At 41.0% G+C, this 24,841-nt stretch overlaps 1 protein-coding gene across 2 annotated transcripts in view; it reads right to left on the minus strand.

The window, feature by feature from the left end:
• Nucleotides 1-24,553, minus strand: part of DCX (doublecortin) — a 128,048-nt gene extending 103,495 nt beyond the window's left edge. For both annotated transcript variants that reach the window (XM_023553904.2, XM_010594682.3), the window contains exons 1-2: nucleotides 24,175-24,553; nucleotides 15,788-16,128 (exon numbers count right to left, since the gene is read on the minus strand). In XM_023553904.2, coding sequence (XP_023409672.1) covers nucleotides 15,788-16,128; nucleotides 24,175-24,538 — 705 coding nt within the window. In that variant the 5' untranslated portion in view covers nucleotides 24,539-24,553. The remainder of the gene's footprint in view (nucleotides 1-15,787; nucleotides 16,129-24,174) is intronic.
• Between the last annotated feature and the right edge of the window lie 288 nt (nucleotides 24,554-24,841).

Below are 24,841 nucleotides of genomic sequence, written 5' to 3' on the forward strand. Positions count from 1 at the left end.
GTTATTGCTTAAGGAAGGGGCACTGAATTTCTGTTAAAGGTGATGGAAAATTTTGGAAACAAAATGGAAACAGTCGCGGGGCCAAGATGGCGGACTAGGTGGACGCTACCGCGGATCCCTCTTGCAACAAAGACTTGGAAAAACAAGTGAATCGATCACATACATAACAATCTACGAACTCTGAACAACAAACACAGACTTAGAGACGGAGAACGAACAAATACGGGCAGACAGCGATCGTTTTCAGAACTAAGAGCCAGCGTACCAGGCAGGTGACCTTCGGAGCCCGGGCTGGGGCAGAGCCCAGGGGGGCAGCTGGCACAGACAAGGGGCCCAGCCCTACCCCCCCGAACCCATCCCGGGAGGGAGTCTAGCTGGTTGGCGCGGGTGGCATAGCGGCACAGCCAGTGGGAGAAGCACCCGGGAGGCAGTGACTGATCTTGGAGCAGGGAGAGCAGCATCCCAGCCGGGGAGCCGTCCCGCCGGGAGTTTGGCAGGAGGCGGGGGTGGGGCGAGCGTGGGGATCAGCTATATTTCCCTAAAGCGACCCCGGGGGGGGGCGCCCAGACGTTCGTGAGGGCCACGCCCACCCAGTTCGCGCAAGCGGTGCAGCGCAAAGGAGGGAGAAATCCCTGGGAAGAAGTGACTGGTCTCGGAGCGGGGAGAGCAGTGTCCGAGCCGGGGAGCTGTCCCGCTGGGATCTTGGCGAGAGAAGGCGGGGTGTGAGCGCATTCCCCTGAATAGACCCCGGGGGCGGGCCCAGCTGTTCGTGAGGGCCACGCCCACTCAGTTCGCGCGAGCGGTGCAGCGCACCGGAGGGAGAAATCCCCGGGAGGAAGTGACTGATCTTGGAGCAGGGAGAGTGGCGTCCCAGCTGGGGCGCCGTCCTGCCGGGATTCTGGTGGACGGGGGCGGAGCGTGAACGCGGGGATCAGCTCTATATTCTGTGGTGCTACACGCCTAGCTCTCTGATCCCTCCCCCACCCTCCCCAGGTGGCTCCATTAACATCCGAATACCCTGAGCCAGAAGGAGAATTCAGATAGGGATCTGACTGCATTTTTTTTTAGATGATTACCTGGAAAATCTAGTTTCCCAGTGATGGCTCGGAGACAGCAGTCCATATCAAACCACATAAAGAAACAGACCATGACAGCTTCTCCAACCCCCCAAACAAAAGAATCAAAATCTTTCCCAAATGAAGATACAATCCTGGAATTATCAGATACAGAATATAAAAAACTAATTTACAGAATGCTTAAAGATATCACAAATGAAATTAGGATAACTGCAGAAAAAGCCAAGGAACACACGGATAAAACTGTTGAAGAACTCAAAAAGGTTATTCAAGAACATAGTGGAAAAATTAATAAGTTGCAAGAATCCATAGAGAGACAGCATGTAGAAATCCAAAAGATTAACAATAAAATTACAGAATTTTCGCAATAGAAAGTCAGAGGAGCAGACTCGAGCAATTAGAATGTAGACTGGGACTTCTGGAGGACCAGGGAATCAACTCCAACATAGCTGAAAAAAAATCAGATAAAAGAATTAAAAAAAATGAAGAAACCCTAAGAATCATGTGGGACTCTATCAAGAAGGATAACTTGCAAGTGATTGGAGTCCCAGAACAGGGAGGGGGGACAGAAAACACAGAGAAAATAGTTGAAGAACTCCTGACACAAAACTTCCCTGACGTCATGAAAGACGAAAAGATATCTATCCAAGATGCTCATCGAACCCCATTTAAGATTGATCCGAAAAGAAAAACACCAAGACATATTATCATCAAACTTGCCAAAACCAAAGACAAACAGAAAATTTTAAAAGCAGCCAGGGAGAAAAGAAAGGTTTCCTTCAAGGGACAATCAATAAGAATAAGTTCAGACTACTCAGCAGAAATCATGAAGTCAAGAAGGCAATGGGATGACACATATAGAGCACTGAAGGAGAAAAACTGCCAGCCAAGGATCATATATCCAGCAAAACTCTCTCTGAAATATGAAGGAGAAATTAAGATATTTACAGATAAACGTAAGTTTAGAGAATTTGCAAAAACTAAACCAAGACTGCAAGAAATGCTTAAGGAGATTGTTTGGCCTGATGACCAATAATATCAGGTACCAGCACAATACAAGGTCACAAAACAGAACGTCCTGATATCAACGCAACTCAAATAGGGAAAGCACAAAAACAAAGTAAGATAAATTCTAAAAAATAAATAAGTAAACAAAATAAAACACATAACAGGAAATCACGGAAATCAATAGATAAACGATCACAATAATCAAAAAGAGGGACTAAATATAGGAGGCATTGAACTGCCAGATGGAGAGTGATACAAGGCGATATAGAACAATACAAGTTAGGTTTTTCTTAGAAAAATAGGGGTAAATAATAAGATAACCACAAAAAGGAATAACAATTCTATAACTCAAGAAAAACGTAACGACTCAACAAACATAAAGTTAAACATTATGAAAATGAGGATCTCACAATCTACTAAGAAAAACATCTCAGCACAAAAAAGTATGTGGAAAAATGAAATGGCCAACAACACACATGAAAAGGCATCAAAATGACAGCACTAAAAACTTATTTATCTATAATCACGCTGAATGTAAATGGCCTAAATGCACCAATAAAGAGACAGAGAGTCACGGACTGGATAAAGAAACACGATCCATCTATATGCTGCCTACAAGAGACATACCTTAGACTTAGAAACACAAACAAACTAAAACTCAAAGGATGGAAAAAAATATATCAAGCAAATAATAAGCAAAAAAGAAGAGGAGTAGCAATATTAATTTCTGACAAAATAGACTTTAGACTTAAATCCACCACAAAGGATAAAGAAGGACACTATATAATGATAAAAGGGACAATTGATCAGGAAGACATAACCATATTAAATATTTATGCACCCAATGACAGGGCTGCAAGATACATAAATCAAATCTAACAGAATTGAAAAGCGAGATGGACACCTCCACATTTATAGTAGAAGACTTCAACACACCACTTTTGGAGAAGAACAGGACATCCAGTAAGAAGCTCAATAGAGACATGGAAGACCTACTTACAACAATCAACCAACTTGACCTCATAGACTTATACAGAACTCTCCACCCAACTGCTGCAAAATATACTTTTTTTTTCTAGTGCACATGGAACATTCTCTAGAATAGACCACATATTAGGTCATAAAACAAATCTTGGTAGAATCCAAAACATCGAAATATTACAAAGCATCTTCTCAGACCACAAGGCAATGAAGCTAGAAATCAATAACAGAAAAACTAGGGAAAAGAAATCAAATACTTGGAAAATGAACAATACCCTCCTGAAAAAAGACTGGGTTATAGAAGACATCAAGGAGGGAATAAGGAAATTCATAGAATGCAACGAGAATGAAAATACTTCCTATCAAAACCTCTGGGACACAGCAAAAGCAGTGCTCAGAGGCCAATTTATATCGATAAATGCACACATACAAAAAGAAGAAAGAGCCAAAAGCAGAGAACTGTCCCGACAACTTGCACAAATAGAAAGTGAGCAACAAAAGAACCCATCAGGCACCAGAAGAAAACAAATAATAAAAATTAGAGCTGAACTAAATGAATTAGAGAACAGAAAAACAATTGAAAAAATTAACAAAGCCAAAAGCTGGTTTTTTGAAAAAATTAACAAAATTGATAAACCATTGGCCAGACTGACTAAAGAAAAACAGGAAGGGAAACAAATAACCCGAATAAGAAATCAGAAGGACCACATCACAACAGAACCAAATGAAATTAAAAGAATCATTTCAGATTACTACGTAAAATTGTACTCTAACAAATTTGAAAACCTAGAAGAAATGGATAAATTCTTGGAACAATACTACCTACCTAAACTAACACATTCAGAAGTAGAACAACTAAATAGACCCATAACAAAAAAAGAGATTGAAACGGTAATCAAAAAACTTCCAACAAAAAAAAGTCCTGGCCCAGACAGCTTCACTGCAGAGTTCTACCAAACCTTCAGAGAAGACTTAACACCACTACTACTGAAGGTATTTCAAAGCATAGAAAAAGACCGAATACTACCCAACTCATTCTATGAAACTACCATCTCCCTGATACCAAAACCAGGTAAAGACATTACAAAAAAAGAAAATTACAGACCTATATCCCTCATGAACATAGATGCAAAAATCCTCAACAAAATTCTAGCCAATAGAATCCAACAACACATCAAAAAAATAATTCACCCTGATCAAGTGGGATTTATACCAGGTATGCAAGGCTGGTTTAATATCAGAAAAACCATTAATGTAATCCATCACATAAATAAAACAAAAGACAAAAACCACATGATCTTATCAATAGATGCAGAAAAGGCATTTGACAAAGTTCAACACCCATTTATGATAAAAACTCTTACCAAAATAGGAATTGAAGGAAAATTCCTCAACATAATGAAGGACATCTATGCAAAGCCAACAGCCAATATCACTCTAAATGGAGAGAACCTGAAAGCATTTCCCTTGAGAACGGGAACCAGACAAGGATGCCCTTTATCACCGCTCTTATTCAACATCGTACTTGAAGTCCTAGCCAGGGCAATTAGTCTAGACAAAGAAATAAAGGGTATCCAGATTGGCAAGGAGGAAGTAAAGCTATCACTATTTGCAGATGACATGATCGTATACATGGAAAACCCTAAGGAATCCTCCAGAAAACTACTGAAACTAATAGAAGAGTTTGGCAGAGTCTCAGGTTATAAAATAAACATACAAAAATCACTTGGATTCCTCTACATCAACAAAAAGAACACCGAAGAGGAAATAACCAAATCAATACCATTCACAGTAGCCCCCAAGAAGATAAAATACTTAGGGATAAATCTTACCAAGGATGTAAAAGACCTATACAAAGAAAACTATAAAACTCTGCTACAAGAAATTCAAAAGGACATACTTAAGTGGAAAAACATACCCTGCTCATGGATAGGAAGACTTAACATAGTAAAAATGTCTATTCTACCAAAAGCCATCTATACATATAATGCACTTCCAATCCAAATACCAATGTCATATTTTAAGGGGATAGAGAAACAAATCACTAATTTCATATGGAAGGGAAAGAACCCCCGGATAAGCAAAGCATTACTGAAAAAGAAGAAGAAAGTGGGAGGCCTCACTCTACCTGATTGCAGAACCTATTATACAGCTACAGTAGTCAAAACAGCCTGGTACTGGTACTACAACAGGCACATAGACCAATGGAACAGAATTGAGAACCCAGATATAAATCCATCCATGGATGAGCAGCTGATATTTGACAAAGGACCGGTGTCAGTCAATTGGGGAAATGATAGTCTTTTTAACAAATGGTGCTGGCATAACTGGATATCCATTTGCAAAAGAATGAAACAGGACCCATACCTCACACCATGCACAAAAACTAACTCCAAGTGGATCAAAGACCTAAACATAAAGACTAAAACGATAAAAATCATGGAAGAAAAAATAGGGACAACCCTAGGAGCCCTAATACAGGGCATAAACAGAATACAAAACATTACCAGAAATGATGAAGAGAAACCAGATAACTGGGAGCTCCTAAAAATCAAACACCTATGCTCATCTAAAGACTTCACCAAAAGAGTAAAAAGACCACCTCCAGACTAGGAAAGAATATTCAGCTATGACATCTCAGACCAGCGCCTGATCTCTAAAATCTACATGATTCTGTCAAAACTCAACCACAAAAAGACAAACAACCCAATCAAGAAGTGGGCAAAGGATATGAACACACATTTCACTAAAGAAGATATTCAGGCAGCCAACAGATACATGAGAAAATGCTCCCGATCATTAGCCATTAGAGAAATGCAAATTAAAACTACGATGAGATTCCATCTCACACCAACAAGGCTGGCATTAATCCAAAAAACACAAAATAATAAATGTTGGAGAGGCTGTGGAGAGATTGGAACTCTCATACACTGCTGGTGGGATTGTAAAATGGTACAACCACTTTGGAAATCCATCTGGCGTTATCTTAAACAGTTAGAAATAGAACTACCATACAACCCAGAAATCCCACTCCTCGGAATATACCCTAGAGATACAAGAGCCTTCACACAAACAGATATATGCACACCCATGTTTATTGCAGCTCTGTTTACAATAGCAAAAAGCTGGAAGCAACCAAGATGTCCGTCAACGGACGAATGGGTAAATAAACTGTGGTATATTCACACAATGGAATACTACGCATCGATAAAGAACAGTGACGAATCTCTGAAACATTTCATAACATGGAGGAATCTGGAAGGCATTATGCTGAGCGAAATGAGTCAGAGGCAAAAGGACAAATATTGTATAAGACCTCTATTATAAGATCTTGAGAAATAGAAAAAACAGAGAAGAACACATACTTTTGTGGTTACAAAGGGGGGAGGGAGGGAGGGAGGGAGAGGGTTTTTTATTGATCAATTGGTAGATAAGAACTGCTTTGGGTGAAGGGAAGACAACACACAATACAAGGAAGGTCAGCCTAACTGGACTGGACTAAAAGCAAAGAGGTTTCCGGGATAAAATGAAAGCTTCAAAGGTCAGTGGAGCAGGGGCTGGGGTCTGGGGAACATGATTTGAGGAGACTTCTAAGTCAACGGGCAAAATAATTCTATTATGAAATCATTCTGCATCCCACTTTGAATTGTGGCGCCTGGGGTCCTAAATGCCAACAAGCGGCCATCTAAGATACATGAATTGGTCTCAACCCACCTGGAGCAAAGGCAAAGGAAGAACACCAAGGTCACACGACAACTAAGAACCCAAGAGACAGAAAGGGCCACATGAACCAGAGACCTACATTATCCTGAGACCAGAAGAACTAGTTGGTGCCCGGCCACAATCGATGTCTGCCCTGCTAGGGAGCACAACAGACAACTCCTGAGGGAGCAGGAGGCCAATGGGATACAGACCCCAAATTCTCATAAAAAGACCATACCTAATGATATGAATGCGACTAGAGGAATCCCAGAGACAATGCTCCCCAGAACTTCTGATGGCACAGGACAGGAACCATCCCCGAAGACAACTCATCAGGCATGAAAAGGACTGGTCAGCGGGGGGAAGAGAGATGCTGATGAAGAGTGAGCCAATTAAATTAGGTGGACACTGGAGAGAGTGTTGGCAACTCTTGACTGGAGGGGGGATGGGAAGATAGAGAGGGAAGATGGCAAAATTGGCACCAAAGGAGAGACTGAAAGGGCTGACTCAATAGGGGGAGAGCAAGTGGGAGAAGGGAGTAAGATGTATGTAAACCTACATGTGACAGACTGATTGGAATGGTAAATGTTCACTTGAAGCTTAATAAAAATTAATTAAAAAAAATGGAAACAGTCGTGATGGTTATGCAACACAGTGAAGGTAATTAATGTACACGTAAAAATGATTGAAATGGCAAGTGTTTTAGAAGACGCATTTTACCATGACGAAAAAAAATGGGCAAAGGATCTGAATAGACATATCTCCAAAGACGATCTACAAATGGTCAATAAAAAAACCAGTTGCCATGGAATTAGTTCCAACTCATGGTGATCTCATGTGTGTCAAAGTGGAACTGTGCTCCCATAGCATTTTCAATAGCTGCAGTTTTGGAAGTAGATCGCCAGACCTTTCTTTCAAGGCATCTTTGGATGGAATTGAATTTCCAACCTTTCTGTTAGTATCTGAGCACATTAATCATTTGCATCACCCAGGGAACCCACAGATGGTAAATAAGCATGTGAAAATATGTCCAACATCATTAGCCATTAGCCGAACCAAATGGTTGCCGTCAAGTCAATTTCGACTCATAGCGACCCTATAGGAAAGAGTAGAACCGCTCCAGAGGATTTCCAAGGAGCCGCTGGTGGATTCGAACTGCTTACCTTTTGGTTAGCAGCCAAGCTCTTAAACCCTGCACCAAAAGAGCTCCTCGTTAGTCACTAGGGAAATGCAAATCAAGTATTACTTCACAACCACTAAGGTGGCTCTAATAAAAAAAGACAGACAATAACAAGTGTTGGTGAGGATGTGGAGAAACTGAAACCCTTAATCATTTTTGTTGAGGATGTAAATTGGTTCATCCACTTCGGAAAACACTTTGACAGTTTCTTAAAATTTTAAACATATACATGTTATAAAACCAAAAAACCAAACCCAGTGCTGTCGAGTCAATTCCGACTCATAGCAACCCTACAGGACAGAGTAGAACTGCCCCATAGAGTTTCCAAGGAGCACCTGGCAGATTCAAACTGCCGACCCTTTGGTTAGCAGCCATAGCACTTAACCACTACACCACCAGGGTTTCCAATACATGTTATACAACCCATCAATACCAATTCTAAGTTTTTACCCAAATGAAGACATATGTCCACATAAAAATCTGTGCACAAAATTTCCTAACACTGTTATTTGTAATAGTCAAGAAGTGGAAACAACCCAAATGCCCAACAACTGATGAATGAATAAATAAAATGAGGGATATCTCCATAAAATAGAATATTATTCAGCATACAAGAAGTTAAGTACGATATATGCTAGATGTATGAACATCCAAAACACGCGGTGAAGTGAAAGAAGACAGGCACAAAAGACCACATATTTTCTGATGCCATTTATCTTTAATGTCCAATATAGGCAAATATATAAAGACAGAAAATAGATCAGTGATTGCCTAGGGTTGGGGAAGGATGGAGGGATAGTGGGGGGTGATAACTAAGGGGTATGGGGCTTTTTTTGGGGGGGCAATAAAATATTCTAAAATCGATAGTGGTGATGGATACACAACTATGTAAATATACTAAAAGCCATTGAATTGTGTGCTTAAAATGACTGTATGATATGTGAATTACATCTCAATAAAGCTATTTATAAAAACATTTTTTGGAAACAATGCTTTCTCTGCCACTTTGAGGGGATGACAATAATGAGAAAGATGAAAATTAAGAACTGAGAACAAGAGGCCAGTTACTCCCCTGGTTAGTAATGGTAAAGCCTGCATTCTTGGATAGATCAAACCCCACTTTTTAGTTTATTCAAGAAATACCAGTGCAGTTAGGTCTACTGCCAGCCCACCCTCCTTGGCAGTGATCCCTCCCCAGCACTGAAAATAGCACCAATGTGGTAGAGAAGCCTTAATAATGGCACTGTCAGATACTTGTCACAATTCCAGCAAGCTGGCTTTTGTCTTTGTTTTCTGAGCTCTCCCCTCTCCCCCCACTCCCCGTATCATCTACGTTGGACAGAAAATGAGGTCAAAACAAAATTACTAGTCTGAAGATATTCTTTGGTCATGTCATTATGGGTGGCAAGAAAGATCTGAGTGTAAGAACTGTGTAAATGCCCTTTAGGGACCATCCTATGAAACAATATATCCACCAACATGTCTATCATGTTGGAGATCCTAAGAAGATAGAGAGGTGGGGGGTTTTCAGTTAAAAAAAAAAAGTCTAGACAGAGCCAATGCTGTGAGATAAACACTTTATCATCGTGAACCTAGAAGTACCCTTAAAGGTCTTGTACTAATCTTCTCAAAAACTAAGGCCCATAAAATATATGTCATTGACCTCATATCATACAGCTAGTGGGGAACAGAGTGAGGACTAGAACTTAGATCTTCCAAATCCCTGTCAAAAGTTCTTTCCATTTTCAGAATATTAAATATCAATAGACAAATCAGTATGGGAGTTTGGAACACTAAGCCAAAGCTTTTTAAAAAATTATTTATTTATTTTGTTGTTGTTGAGAATATACACAGCAAAACCAAAACCAAACCAAACCCAGTGCCGTTGAGTCGATTCCGACTCATAGCGACCCTATAGGACAGAGTAGAACTGCCCCATAGAGTTTCCAAGGAGCGCCTGGCGGATTCGAACTTCCGACCCTTTGGTTAGCAGCCGTAGCACTTAACCACTTAACCAGGGTTTCCATACACAGCAGAACACACACCAATTCAACAGTTTCTACATGTATATACCATTTAGTGATATTGATAACATTCTTCAAGTTGTGCAACCATTCTCATTCTCCTTTTTTGAGTTGTTCCTCCCCCATTAACATAAATTCACTGCCCCCTAAGGTTCCTATCTAATCTTTCAAGTTGCTGTTTTCAATTGGATCCCACATAGATGGCTCTTAAAAGAGCAGAATGCTCAAGGCAGACATTTTTTACTAGTTAAGCTAAACTATTGTTTGGTTTTGAGAAGACTTCAGGGGATATTTTTGGTTTAAGGTTGAAGATTATCTCAGGGCAGTAGTTTCAGAGGTTCATCCAACCTTCATTGATATGATATGTCTGGACAAGGCTTGCTTTTATCACCACTCAGATCCAGGAGCGTCTCATCAACAATAAAACTCTAAGAGGCTAAATGACTGAAGAAATAACATATCACCAGGCTACACTTGGTCATTTCTTTCTGGAAGGACACTATATTTGATGTTTTGGCTACTTCCATCACAAGCCCTCTTTTAAACTGCAAAATCTATCTTGGAGTGAGGCATCTTGAAGTATACACCACGTATGGTGAGGCAGTTTGCAAAGTGTCTCCTTTCACAGAGCCCAGCCTGTGGCTTCCCATCTCAGATCTTTTCCAGCTCATATTCAAACCAATCCTCTCAAAGCCTGGCTCGAGGAATCTGGGTAAGGTTGGGGAGGGGCAAGTTTAGTAATACAAACATCACGTTTCTAGCCTTGATTTTCTCAAGTGAAGGTCAATAATAAATGAATACCCTCTTGGGGGATAATCTACAGCCACGTGGCCTTTTCTATTTAGCCTAAAGTTGACTGACAGGGTCATAGCACTAGAAGGAGAGAAGGAGACCTGGAGGTCATGGAATGCAAATAAGACCAGATGTGACTAAAGCGGGGAGAGATGGTGGAGTAGGGGATAAAAATGGGCTTCACAGTCAAAGGAAAGGTACATCCACTTTGGTAAATTACACACATCATTTGCAAGGTTAAATCAAACCTGTCCTCCTGTGTTTCGCGCAATTGCCTGCATGTGTGTACCACTCAGTTTTGTTTAGTATGGCAAGATGGAAGGGACAAGGCTTTCCTGGAATACTTAGCAGCAGCCGCAACATCCTTCGTGCTCTCACCTTCCTATTCCACCATCTTATGCTTCAAAACATTTCCTTAAAACTCCTGTTCTAGCTTCCGAGGTATGGAATAAGCTTAAAGAAGCTTCTCTGTTTTTCTGAAACCTAAAATCCCTAGTCCAAGTAGTTGGTACTAGAAAGGTGCAGACAGGAACAGAAAATAAATCATCCAATTGAAAATTTGCCTAACAAAGTCAACACAAATACTAAAGGCCATATTTATTCCTTAGGCATGTATCTTGAGGCACTATTACATCTTTGATGAAACTGCACCTAGAGATGCCAGTCAGTGTACCATGAAAATGAATGGTGCAAGGACCAGCTGCATTCCTATGTAAGATGCAAGAAAAGCTGGAAGTCTATTATTAGAGCTCTGTAACTCTAACAGAAGCACTATGATCTCTGCTTTACAGAATTGAATTTAAGACTATGCCATGTATCTATTTAGCCATTACCATCAAGCGAACCAGAAATCTGGGTTCCAGTTTTTATCCGTCCATCTCCTTTATGCATAAAGATCAACATGTTTTTTAATTATGGAAATTAATAGTTGGATAATTTGGTTGACACATCACAACCACTCCAGCTGCCAAGGAATCAAAAGAGCGACCTCACCTGAGAGGAAACTAATATGGATCATCATCCAACCCTCCTTATGCCCTCACCAGACCCAGTGCCGTCTTATGCCCTCAACCTCCTAGAAATCCTTTCAGCCCCTGGGGATATCCAGGAGCCCAACCAGCCGTTCTTTACTCCATTAGGTACTTCTTATTTTGAGGTGAGGAATACATTGGAACTCCCTCCTATATTGATGGTTAGCTTCCTTACCTACACAGATCACCAATATCTCAGAGACAAGAGGTTAGGAAACCAGTCTTTAACCTTGACAAAACATAATCGCTGAAAAGATCATGGGCTCCAAGAGCACATCCAAACAAAATGAAAACGGAAAGAGATGAGAGCCATGTCTGCAGATTGCTTGTCAATCAGCATAAACCATGAGTCAAGTGGTACACCCTTTTAGCAGATCATTACTTAAATGAAGGGGGGAAAAAAAAACACTTGATTTGGTGGATTTAGGATTCAAATAGAGCATACACTGAACTCAAGTGATGGCCTTGATTTCACGATTAAAGCGTTCCATAGCAAATGGCTTTGACCATACTTTGTCCTTTCCAACTCAGTGCCTGGTGCCACATTTAGCCAAAGGCAGGCGTGGAATCTCATCCAAGCAAGTCCAAGCTATTGAAACACATGTGTCCTCAGTCTCCATAGAGGAAGATCATATTGCCAAGTAGTAAGAATACCCACCAGTAATCAAAGTGACTGACAGGTGTTTACATTAGAGTTGTCATCACTAGAATTGGGAAATGGGCTGGGCTCCAAAATTTTTGAATTTGGCACCAACCTTCTGTATACGCAGCACCTATTTTGCAATTAGTAGATTTGTTCCTGTACCCCCAAATTTTGTTATTTAATGTCCATGTCGTAACCACACAACAATGTTTGATTTATGGGTTGGCTCATACATACCAATTTTACCATTGAGGTTAGACTAGTTCCCAATCATTCAGCATCTTCTTAAACAGCGTTTATATATATTCCATTAAAAAAGTTTGTGGTTAAATAAGATTGGGAAATCCTGGGTCTAAGCTAAATGGGTTTCCTTTCTGCAGGATTTCTCAGATCATTTAATATGCCAATGAGCACTGGGAATCCCTAAGAAAGGCATATAATTTGCAGCATTTCACAATCTTATTTAACCACAGAACTCTTTTTTAAAGAGCTTCCAGGGTGTGAGGAGATGGGAGCAGTTCTTCTTAGAATATACTTTAGGGAAACATTGCCTTAAATGTCTGCCCTCTGTGACTTCCCAGTAAGTAACAGATAGAAGCTGTCTGCGTAGCATACACACTAGTTTGGGGGCCCCCAATCTCTTTGGATAGACAGACTTAAAGATAATGAATGTCTGGGGCACTGAAAGCGAAGGGCTTCTCAGAACAACTACCTGGGCTATGTGAGAATCTCTTTATGGCAGTTCATTTTGTCAACAAATATTTATAGAGTATCCACAGTGTACCAGGAACTGAGCATTAAAAAAAAATTAAGACTGCTTTAAATCTGCATTGTGATGACGGAATTTTTCTGAGATGAAGTGGCATTTGAACCAGGTCTTAAAAGATAACCTCCAGGAGTCAGGATGTGTGGACGAAGACATTTTAGAGAGAAGGAACAGTATGTACAGAGGCACAGAGGTCTGAAAGGGCATTTTTTTCTGCTCCTCTGATCATTACTTCCTGGCATTACTGTACACACACACCATAGCATACGCTGGCATTTTGTGATACATTCTCTAAAGAAATGGGAACCAACATTGGAGGGAGCTGGGGAGGGCTTGCCACTCTGCATGGACTGCCGTAGGAAAGAAAATCTACTGATCACTGGAACTGGTGCTTACTTACCTAGGTGAAGATGTCCCTTTATTAGGAGCAATCACCCAAAATTTAACAGATCACAGAATACCAGGGTATGGAATATCTCCACAAAATGTTGGAAATTCCTTCTAAGAATGATAGAGGTAAAGTAGGGGGAAGAGAGCTAACATTTATCAAGAACTTACCACATGCCAGTCAATTTAGGCATATTATCTGATTTAATGCTTAATTATATAATAATCATATGCATATATATTTACATAATGTGTTTTAATTTACAGTGTTTTCATATCCCTATTTCATTTGTACCTCACAAGAATGCAGTGAGCATGGGCAAGCCAGGTATGATCAGACTCTTTGTCCAGAGAAATGTGAGGCTCAAGATGGTTAGCCCAGGGTCACATAGTAAGTGGCAGTACCAAGACTAGAAACCTATTCTTCTATGTCCTTGATTTGCATTTGTTCTGTATCACTTCAAGAGGCTGAAGGTATAGAGAAGCAGATTTATACCCAATATAAAGAAAATCTAAAAATCACAGCTGTTGGATAGTGGAACACGTCTTGTGAAATGATTGTAGAGAATATCCCTGACTTAGGTGGGAGGTTAAATGTTATAGCTTCTAGGGTCACTCTCAACTCTAAGATCCAATGAGTCTAAAATTCCTGGGTCCTATTTCTCCCAGATGAGGGTTCCAGTGATTAAGCCTGTTCCTAGGCATCTCCTGTTTATTACATACTTGGCATTCAGAAGAGGGATACCCTCAGAGAAATGCTTGAGGGTTGGGACTTTTCCCAATATCACAGGTAAAACCCATTGCTTTGGTACAACAAGCATGAATCACATATAAACAGCACCTCTAGGTGTCTTTCAGATAACAAAATGATGGGGAACAGATTAAAAAAAAAACAAAACCCAAACCAAACCGACTGCCGTCAAGTCAATTCCAACTCATAGCAACTCTATAGAACATGGTAGAATTGCCCCCATAGAGTTTCCAAGAGGCACCTGGTGGATTCAAACTGCCGACCTTTTGGTTAGCAGCCATAGCACTTAACCACTATGCCACCAGGGTTTCCAGGGAAACCGATAGAAGCCACATATTTATCAAAATTTCAAAGTATATGAGTTTTTTGAGTTTGCCCTGAAACTTAAAATCTTGGAGTACATAGTATATGTCATAAATGATGGAAGGAAACACAGTTCTGCATTGAACACTCATCAATTATTTGGATGTATAGTCAATCTGATTGTTTAGAATCTATATAGATGGTCAAACACCAAGGGTATTTCAAGAGGTGAAAAGTTTGGGCTGATAAGAAGCCACACTTGTCTTCTCTGACAGAGGACCAGGATTCTCTTTAGGGCCAATAGAACCAGCCACCGTTCCAATTCCCTTGGAACATTTTTTGTCATATATTTACAACTCCCTATGCTCAAGAGAATAGTGCATCTGTCTGATGGAGACGCCTGGCTGCATTCTTTCCCAGATATTAATATAGGTAGCACTTTAGTAGCAGAACCAATGACATGAAGAACCTGATTTGGAGGGGAACAGATGGCAGCATCTTTCTTGGGCTAATTTTAGGATCCTGAAATAGTCCCTTTCTCACACAAACCATCAGTGGAACCAAATTAAGATAGCTATGTCACATGGAAAAGGGAGAGAGAAAAAATGTGGTCTACTGTGAGGCAAAGACAACAAACCAGAGACTTCAGTGCTTCCCCGTATCTGACTCTCTTCATAGCATAGGAGAGTCACTTCAACTGCTTTTCATTAGAATGGATGCTGAATACCAAAGAAAGGGCATGTAAGAAGAAAAGAGTGGACAAGTCTCATTCACAGTCACATGCATTAAAACACCAATCACATAATCATGATTGTATCATGCATTAGCTAAAGTCATATTCGTAAGAATGTATAAGACCTACATTCTAACACACCTTTTCTTAGCAGATAAGGAAACTGAAGCTAAGTAACCATTCTACTTGGAAAATCAGAAGCAGATTGGATTTCAAAGCCTTAGTGTCCTCTTCCAGTGCTTTGCTCTCTGAAAAGGCCTTCCCTCCAAACGAGGACATATAATATCAAGCAAGTAGGGATAATGAGATATCGAGAAAGGGTCCCCCAAGTAGAAATGATGTCTTAGGTACAAGATGGTCATCCAAGTAGAACAAATGAGAAAGAAGAGCTATTCTACAAAGGTACCTACTTGTTTTCCATCCAGAGTGTAGAGTTTTTTGACAACCCCGGTCTCTAGTTTGATGGCTTCAGTGATATCAGTGAGGACTTGCTCAAATGAGTGGGCTGTCTTCTTGTTCAGAAGCACTCGCACAGCCTTCCGAGGCTTCACCCCACTGCGGATGATGGTCACCAGTTTGGGACGCACAAAGTCCTTGTTCTCCCTGGCCTGGCCACTGTTGCTGCTAGCCAGGGATTGAGGGGCTTTCATATTGGCTGATGTCTTCACATTGACAGACCAGTTGGGATTGACATTCTTGGTGTACTCCACCTTTTTAAAGAAGTTGTCTGAGGAACAGACATAGCTTTCCCCTAAAGAAGGAAATAAGTGGTCAGATGATTAGTTTAATAGCAGATACATATGAACCATTCTAACCAAATGAATACACATTGATATTGGGGTGGGACTTTTGGAGAACTGGCAATAATAACCAAGCTTAGGCACAATTCCTGATTGGGCTCTTTAGCAATTTGACTTATTCAAATTCAAGAGCAATGATCAGCAAAACATCCTTCAATATAATGGCTTACCTCCTTGAAGAATGATGTAAGGCTAAGGGGTCTAAGGACAATGAGCACACCTGTGTACCACCTAATGAGTGGACTCCTCAAGCCTGATGTGTTTTCATTGGATCTGAAACATTTATGGTAGTTTTTAGAATTACAGAGTTTTTAAAATCATTTTATATGTTAACTTCTAGGGTCATTACTGGAGTGTTTTTAACGTGTCTCTATTTCTTAATGCTCCTGTCCTATGTTCCATCACTCCCTCCCTTTGTTATATTATGAACCAAGGAGAGCTTTAAAAGCTTGTTCATTTAATGCCAAGTTAAAGTGACCCATGTAACCTTGCACATTTGGCATACAGTATATACTTGACAAGAAGCCAGGTGGCCCTTTGCTCAGGGTATGTGGCTAAGCAATGGAACTGTGAAAGTTATGTGGGTGTGCAGGTGTGGTGAAAGTATATATGCATATATACTGTGTCCTACACTGTTCATCTGTATACCCAGGTAGAGAAACTCTCTGAACAGCAACCTGCATGCGCGCGCAAACACACGCACACACACGCTTCCTTTTATTTGCAAGTCTAACTCCTGCTTGTGAACCTCACAGTCTGCCTGAAGCTTGAAAAACACTCTCTCTTGTTTCCATCACCCATCCCTCATCTTTCCATCCTCCCAAATGCTGCACACTAGATCTGCGTATACAGGGCTGTCTTCACCAGTGCTCACCCTTGGCTGCCATAAATAATGAGGTGAATATGTGAGAATAAATTATACACCCTGATTTATGGATTGGAGGGATCTAGTGTAATTTTCAATGTACCTTGGGCTAGAGGAAATGACTAATACAGCGGAAGAAACATAGGGGCCAGAGGCAAGAAGAAGGGTTTGGACACCCAAGGACTACAAGCTAGAGAAAATGCAAAGAGAGGTAGGCTCAGCCTCAGGGATAGAATATCGGAAAAGGTTGAATTTGTTGAGTAAAACATATTAGCCTTGAGGTATACAGAAGTTTATCCAGAGGTTGAGCTGCAGAAAACCAGTGTGATTTAATCAAGTTTAAGTCATCAGTAATAACCCTAAATAAATAAATAGATCAGTGCTAGGCAGTGCAAAGAAAGCATTAAACACGATTATAGCCAGTTGGCTCTTCTCCTTCCCTTGGCCTCACCGGGAAAACCACAGAGACATTCAGAAACCCCGGGCTGATAATTCACTCCCTTTGCAAATATTGATTACTTTGCTGTAGCACAAAATCCTTTAAGTCATGTTAATTAATAAATTTCTCAGTTAGTACTAAGATTCAGTCAGATTCTCTAGGGCACCTTTGAGGACATTTGAGTTGTGTGGAGGGGGAGGGTAAATGGCTTCCAAAATCTGCAAAGTGGCTTCCAAAGCTGCTCTGCATACCAGAAGCCTGGAGTCTTCTGTCTTGATGGTGGGGGTGAGGGGGGATGGTTTCTAGGCGAGCACAGGCACCCTCCCCCACCTGGTGCACACGTGCATGCCCAGGAATGGAATGGTTAAATGTTCTCTCTGCTGCCTCTAATCACCTGGATTGGGTAAGATTAGCCAGCAAGGGCACCAGAGAAATTAGGGTGTCTCTTGGTTGGGAGTTTTTCATTTGTGAATTAAAAGGATGAAGTGGGCCCTTTCAATTCCTCTGTATTGTCACAGCCACCATCCCCCATACCTTAGAATGGTCTCTTGCCTTTAGCACTTCACCAGTTTCACAGGCACCTTGCAAGAGGTCACTGCCTTTGAGTCAGATGTTTTCCGTAATTTGTCATGTACTTTGAAATCCTGTCTGACAACTGGTGGTGTGGAAATGTGTGAGGTTATATATTTATGATTTCACTCACCCACAGTCTTCTCTGGAGAGTCAGCTGTGTAGCCCTATTAGGACTCTGGACTTTTTTTGCTCCCATCTCTTAAACCTCTTAAGCCTCTGACTATAAGTATGATTAACCACCTCCGATGAAAATGAACATGATGGCAAATAGCTATAGTATCATATGACACCCAAGAACTTTCCAGAGGGTCCAGGCCTCAGTCAAATCTATGTTAAGCACCTTCCAATGGTACATTTTAGTCAGTCTACTCTCTCCTTTTGGTCCCAATTCAGAGTAGTGGGGGAAAAAGCAGTTGAGGTGATGTCAGTCAGAACTGGGGCCTGGTCCTGTCCCCAACACTTCCTAGTTGTGTGTCCTGGGACTGATTACCTAACCTCCATTGGCTTCAGTTTGTCAGCAAAATGGGGATGGTAATAATACCTACCTCACACGTTTGTTTTGAAGCTTAAATCAGATGACGATCATACAATGCTCAGCCCAGAGCCTGGCATACAGTAAGCACTTAATAAATTCTAGCTAAGGGCTTTTTTTTCAAGGGCTTAATTTGAAGGAACAGAGATGAGAATGAGACAGAAAGAGCAGAGAGAGAAAGGAAGAAAGAGCTGAGAGATAAGGAAAGAAAGGAGTAGCAGAAGTTGAAGGAAAGAGAGAAGCAAAGACAGCCATCTAGGAACTGGGCTGTGATTATAATATCACCTGACCACTACCTGAGTCCCACACCTCAAAGATAAGAGCTCCTGCTGATTGGCAGGAAGCCTCCAGTTGCTGCAAAAGCCAAATGTGGATCTGTACAGGTAACACCCAGCAAAGCCACTCCTGAAGCCCACCAAGGGCAAGATATCCATAATGGATAAGAATGGCAACTCAGGAGTCAGACAGACCTGGATTCAAAGCCCAATCAGGTATTTACAAGCCGTGTGACCTCAGACAATTCACTTAATCTCTCTGAATTTCAGCTTTCCTATCTATAAATTGAAGGTATGGCACTAGGTAACATCTGAGGTCTCTTTCAGCCCTTATAGGTCTACAAGAAGAAATTTTCTTCTCCTTTCCATTCCAAATAGGCCTTAGGAAACAATATACCAAAGCTGTTATGGTAATTACAGGTTAAAGAAACAGTGTTCATCACTGAGGACTCTCTACTTCTCATACTGGAAAGGTATCAATGTGCCGCTTCTCTAAACTAAGGCTTCCTTGTTGTGATTTGGCAGACATCTGCCAGAACTCAGTGCTTCCTGCATGTCTGGCTGCCTGGCACTTGGAGCTGGGTGAGGTGGGTTGCACCTTTACACAGCTGGGTTCCTATCCTACCACAGCTTCCAGGGGCCATTTCCCTCCCGCTGGGAGCCTAGAGGGAAAACTGGTTTCAGAGCCAAGCAAGGTGACAATTTTGTGGAATTGACAACCTGCTTTGGGGAGAGTGGGAAAGGAAATGAAGTCATGGAAGACCAGCTGTAAGGGCAGGAGGGGACTGAGCTGTGAGCTCAAGATGATCTAGTCTGCCTCCCTTTGCTTTCAGGAGGGCTCCATTTCCAACAGCATTAAATGTATTTCCATATTCTCAGTGCAGAAACACTTCTGCCTGGGCTGTCTCCTCTTCTCTGGGGCTTCCTGACTCAAGAAGAGAAATATTAAATGCTACTTCATTATATTATTATACATATTAACAATGCATCCCTTCCAGGTATCTTACAATTCTCCTCTTTGGCAATGTGCTTGCGTCAGTAGTTACAGGACAAATTAGTGAGAAGGTGGTTTTATCTCATTGGAACAAATGACCTATAGGAGATGAAACTGGATCATAGATGGTGTCACCATACAGCTCAGGTTGTCTAAAACAACCCTAATTGTAAATATTGTCTCACGGCCTGATTGATAATGCTCAAACATATCTCAATATGGGTTCAGAAAAGCTGGCTAGTCACAAGTAACACCCCTAAGATTGATCCGAGTACTCTCATACAAGGAAGTGGGGAGAGTAGAGAGAATATGAGGGGAAGGAGAAGAATTCTAAAGTGAAAGGCTAAGCAAGAAAAAAGGAAAAGCCACCAAAGGATTTTATTCACTGACCTACTACGAATACAGTAGGACCACATCTTATACAGCTTCACTAAGACCCTAGGTCTTTCCAAGGAATTATGGGAAAGCTGACATCAATCATCTATCTTTGGTCCAAAATGCTTCCCTTCCTACTTTCAGTATGCAGCAGCAGACACTAGACATTCGACAAGGCCAGAGTGATTATTAATCAATTTTTTTTCATTTCGTTATAGGCTAAATAATTATTAATGTGGCCATTTGGAAACATAATATGTTCTATTCTCCATTCTTCTAAGAACTAAAAAGTAAAAAACAGATATAAGGATTTCTGCATTCCTAGGAATTCTCACCACTGAAATTAGCTGAAGGGGAACATCAAGATCACCTAATCGAATACTTCCAAAGTCTAAGTGCCCATAGGAATTACCTGAGGGTCTTTGAAAAAACATAGATTCCTGGGCCTTACCCCTGGGTACTCTGATTCAGTAGGTCTGGGGTGTGGCCCAGAAATCTGTATTTTTCTTAAGGCTCTAAATATTCTGAAAGGCAGCACAGGTTAGAGAACCGGTGGTCATTCCAACCCCTCATGAACATCATCATTGTCATTATTATCATATTCATAGCATTATTTCTTTACCTTGTACATGTGTTTTCATATCCATTATCTATTTTTATCCTTACCAGCATCCTATGAGATAGAGCAGGCAGGTTTTACTAGTCTCATTTTACAGTTATGAAATGGAAAATATCCATAGAATGGATAGACATATCCATACAATGGAATATTATTCAGCAATAAAAAAGAATAGCAACAAACAAACAAAAAAGAATGGCAGACTGACACATGGTACAGCATGGATAAACCTTGAAAACATTATGCTAAGTAAAAGAAGACAGTCACAAAGGACCACATATGGTATGATGTCATTTACATGAAATGTCTGGAAAAGGCAAATCTATAAAGATGTAAAGCAGATTGATGACTGCCTAAGGCTGGAGAGGTTAGGGGGAAACAGGAAGTGACAGCTAATTGGTATGGGTTTTCATGGGGGTGTATGAAAATAGTCTAAAATTGGATTATGGTGATAGTTGCACTACTTGGTAAATTTTCAAAAAATCATTGAATTTTACACTTCAAATGGGTGAATTTTATGTTATGTAAATTATACCTTAACAAAGTTGTTTAAAATAAAGACAACATTAATCACAGTGATGTTAAGGGCAAACCTATGATCATGTAACTTACCAGCTACAAACTATGACCGCTCAAATAATAATAAAATTGGGAATGCCAAGCAAAATACTAAGTAAAACACTAGGTACTTCATATCCATTGTTATATCTAATTCTCAAAATTGTTACTTCCATTGTACATATGAGAAACTAAGGCTCAGGGAATCTAAACAGTTTCTCCAAGGTCACACAAATTAGGAGGTTGCAGACCTTGGATTTGAACCAAGGTTTGTCTGATTGCAAAGACTTCCCATTATAATCTGCTCCCTCTAAGACTAGAACACAGTGCCCCTGATTCTTCATTGAGGTATTTCCAAGCTTTTGCAATTTGAAGCCTCATGGGAAGCAATGCATATGAATTCTTTGATCTTTCATTAAACCTTTCCGAAGGAGAAGAAAGTGAAGGGACTTCTGTCCTCCATCTCTAGATTTACTGAGTATTTCTAAAGGACGAAATAGAAGAGAAGAGCCATTTTCTCTACTCTCCTCGCCCCACAGCCCTCTCCTGTCTGACTCTGTGGTCATTGGAAAATTGGTCACATTTCTCAACACTATCCCAAAGATATCTCTGAATTTTTCTTGACTGCATGGGCAGTACTCAGCTCAGGGAGGCCATTGAGAGCCACTGTAGCTTGTGTTTGTAGATATTTATAAACAAATGCAACTGAGCCCCAATCACACTCTACATATTCCAGAATTTACCAGAAAGTACCACTGCTCCCTGGAGTGGTAGATGAGAGGAGTCCAATCCAGCAGGGCTCAAAACAACTCAAGGGAAAAGATGTGTTTTTGTTTTTCAAAATTACATTTACTAGCACTATTGAAATGAGATTGTTTATCAGCACACCCCCCTCCAATACACACACATACACACATCCAGGGAGAAAAATCAATATCAAGGGCTTATTCTTGAGTAGGATATGTAAAAAAAAAACTGGATTGGGGAGGAATCTGTGCATGACAGCTTTCTTGTGTTACACACAAGAACATTCTAATCCTTGCTCTTAATACAATGCGACTTGCTTCAGAATTCTGCCCTAGCATCCATTGTGACCTTCGGATGATCACCGCTAGTGTAAATGAGGATATATTTAGTGGTTCAAGTTGCTTTGTTTGAGAAAGTTATTATAGGGAAAGCCCTTAAATTCAACTGAGATATGGATTTTACAGTGACAAAAGATACACACCCAATTGATTACTTTGTTGGACAGCTCCCTCAACCTAGCTTTAAACCCTACGTTTGCCCTGACTCTTATTTTAAAGATTTGTGCTAGGATGGCTAATCCTTCAATGGTCAGGAAAGGCCTAGGATTAACATCTACCTGGCCATACAACACATCATCAAATAATCTAAGCCTCCTTGGCATTGCTTTTCAAGATCAGTTATGTAGACACCCCTCAGATTTGAACCCTGAGACCCAGATCCAGGATTCACATGGACACTTTCCTTTATAAGCAACTGCCCCAATCACTTGGCCTGACTTGGGAAACTGTAGCTACTTGAGAAAGCTATAGTCTTGCACAAGGGAAACTCTGCATACTCCTTTTGTTTAGGAACATAAGAAACCCAGAAGCAGTGAAGCCAAGGCTGGCACTCCCACACCAAGTCATTTAATGTGCTGTTGTTTCTTCTTCCTTCTTGGCTGGCTCATAAGTTGTTTTCCTTAAAGATCTACTTGCTCTAAGCTCACCTTTCTTTGCTCAGGGAATGCAGGGAGCTGGGAGGGAAGGCTGGCGAGTGGGGGAGGGAACCGGGGGAACATTTTTATTATTGTTGCTGTCTTTTAAAGCATTGTGTCAGGTTAAAATGATCCCATATGTTATACTTACCAATTTAAAAGTGGAAGTAGGAAAGCACCCTCAATAAAATTGGTTTGCTAAAGTAGAATATTAAGGATGCGTTCCAAGATTTATTTTCTAAATGATCACAAAGGAGACTTTACAGCTGAGCAGTTTTGGTAAGAGGTTGGATTTTCCCTATTTTCCAGTAGGTTCACAGGTTGTCTGGATTTTCAGCAATCTTGCCAGAAAATATAGTTAAAAAACCAAAATCTAGAGCAGACTTAAAGGGATTTGGGTACAGTGAGTCAGTTCCTATTCTAATAGGAATGGTCTTCATTAAAATACCAGACATACCTACAGCTTTCTTTGGTATTTCTCTCAATGACCTCAGCCTAAGGGACACACCCTGGAGTGGGCTTTTTAGAAGCAACAGCTGAGCAGTGACCACTTACCTAAAAGTATAATCCTCTGTGAATATGTCCAGGAAGTCTTGCTTTTAGGGTACATATTTCCAATGAGTTGCAATTCACCAAATAGTCTCTTAGCAGTTCACAGGAAACTTGGGTATAAAACCTTCTCTCTGTTAACTCAACCAACCTTCCCTCTTTGTTACACCCGTAATGATTATAGGGTCTGCCTCAATAATGCTACACAGGGTAATTATGAACAAGATCTAGAGTAAACACCACAATTCAGATTTTTCTTTATATACCACAGCAGAGAAGCACAATACATTATCACCAGCACCAACACCTCAACCCCAGCTGGCAGAAACTGAAGGCCGTAGAGAGTGGTTGCTAGTGGCATGTAGAATGAGAAGTCTGAGCATCAACCTGGTGTCTTGACAAATATACTTCCTAATTTCTTTCCATGAAATTAAAAAAATAGAACCTTAATCATTGTGCCACCTCCCACTAAGGACAACCACCCACTCCTTGAATTACCTTCCTCCAGTTCATCCATGCTTCCGATCTTCCTGGATCCATCAATGGTGTATATGTAACGTACTCCCTGAGGCAGGTTGATGTTGTCGGACAGAGATCTAGTCAGGTCAGCCAGCAAGGCGTCGAAGCTGCGAAAACGGTCAGAGGATACAGCGTACACAATCCCCTTGAAGTAGCGGTCCCCATTGCGGTAGAAACGTACCTTCTTGGCTTTCTTCTCATTGCTCAGTGCCTGCAAGGTTCTGGTTCGGTAGAAGCTACAGTGGGCGCTGTGAGTGGGGCTGGGCAGCCCATTCATCCGTGAGCCTCGCATGTTCCTGGATGCCTTATCTCTTTCGTCAAAGTGTCCAAAATCAAGTTCCATATTTTGGTGGAACCTCAGAGACCTGAGTGTTGGAGAAAGGGGTTGGGGTGGGGGGTGGGTAAAGAGAGGCAAAGAAAAAGGGGTAAGGAAAAAAGGAGGGGGGAGGGATTTTAAATATTAGCCAGATCCAGATCCGCAACCTGCTGCCTGTGAAAAGACCTGGTTGAAAAAGCCCGTGACCCATCTGCTGCTTGCCACTGACCTGCAGGAATATTGATCTGAATAGAGAAGAAGGAGGGGCTGGGAGAGGCTGGGGGTGCTGGTAGTTGTGGGGGTTGGGGGTAAGAGATAGGGAGGGAGGCA

The sequence above is a fragment of the Loxodonta africana genome, chromosome X (genome assembly GCF_030014295.1).
Source record: "Loxodonta africana isolate mLoxAfr1 chromosome X, mLoxAfr1.hap2, whole genome shotgun sequence".
Classification (NCBI taxonomy): domain Eukaryota; kingdom Metazoa; phylum Chordata; class Mammalia; order Proboscidea; family Elephantidae; genus Loxodonta; species Loxodonta africana.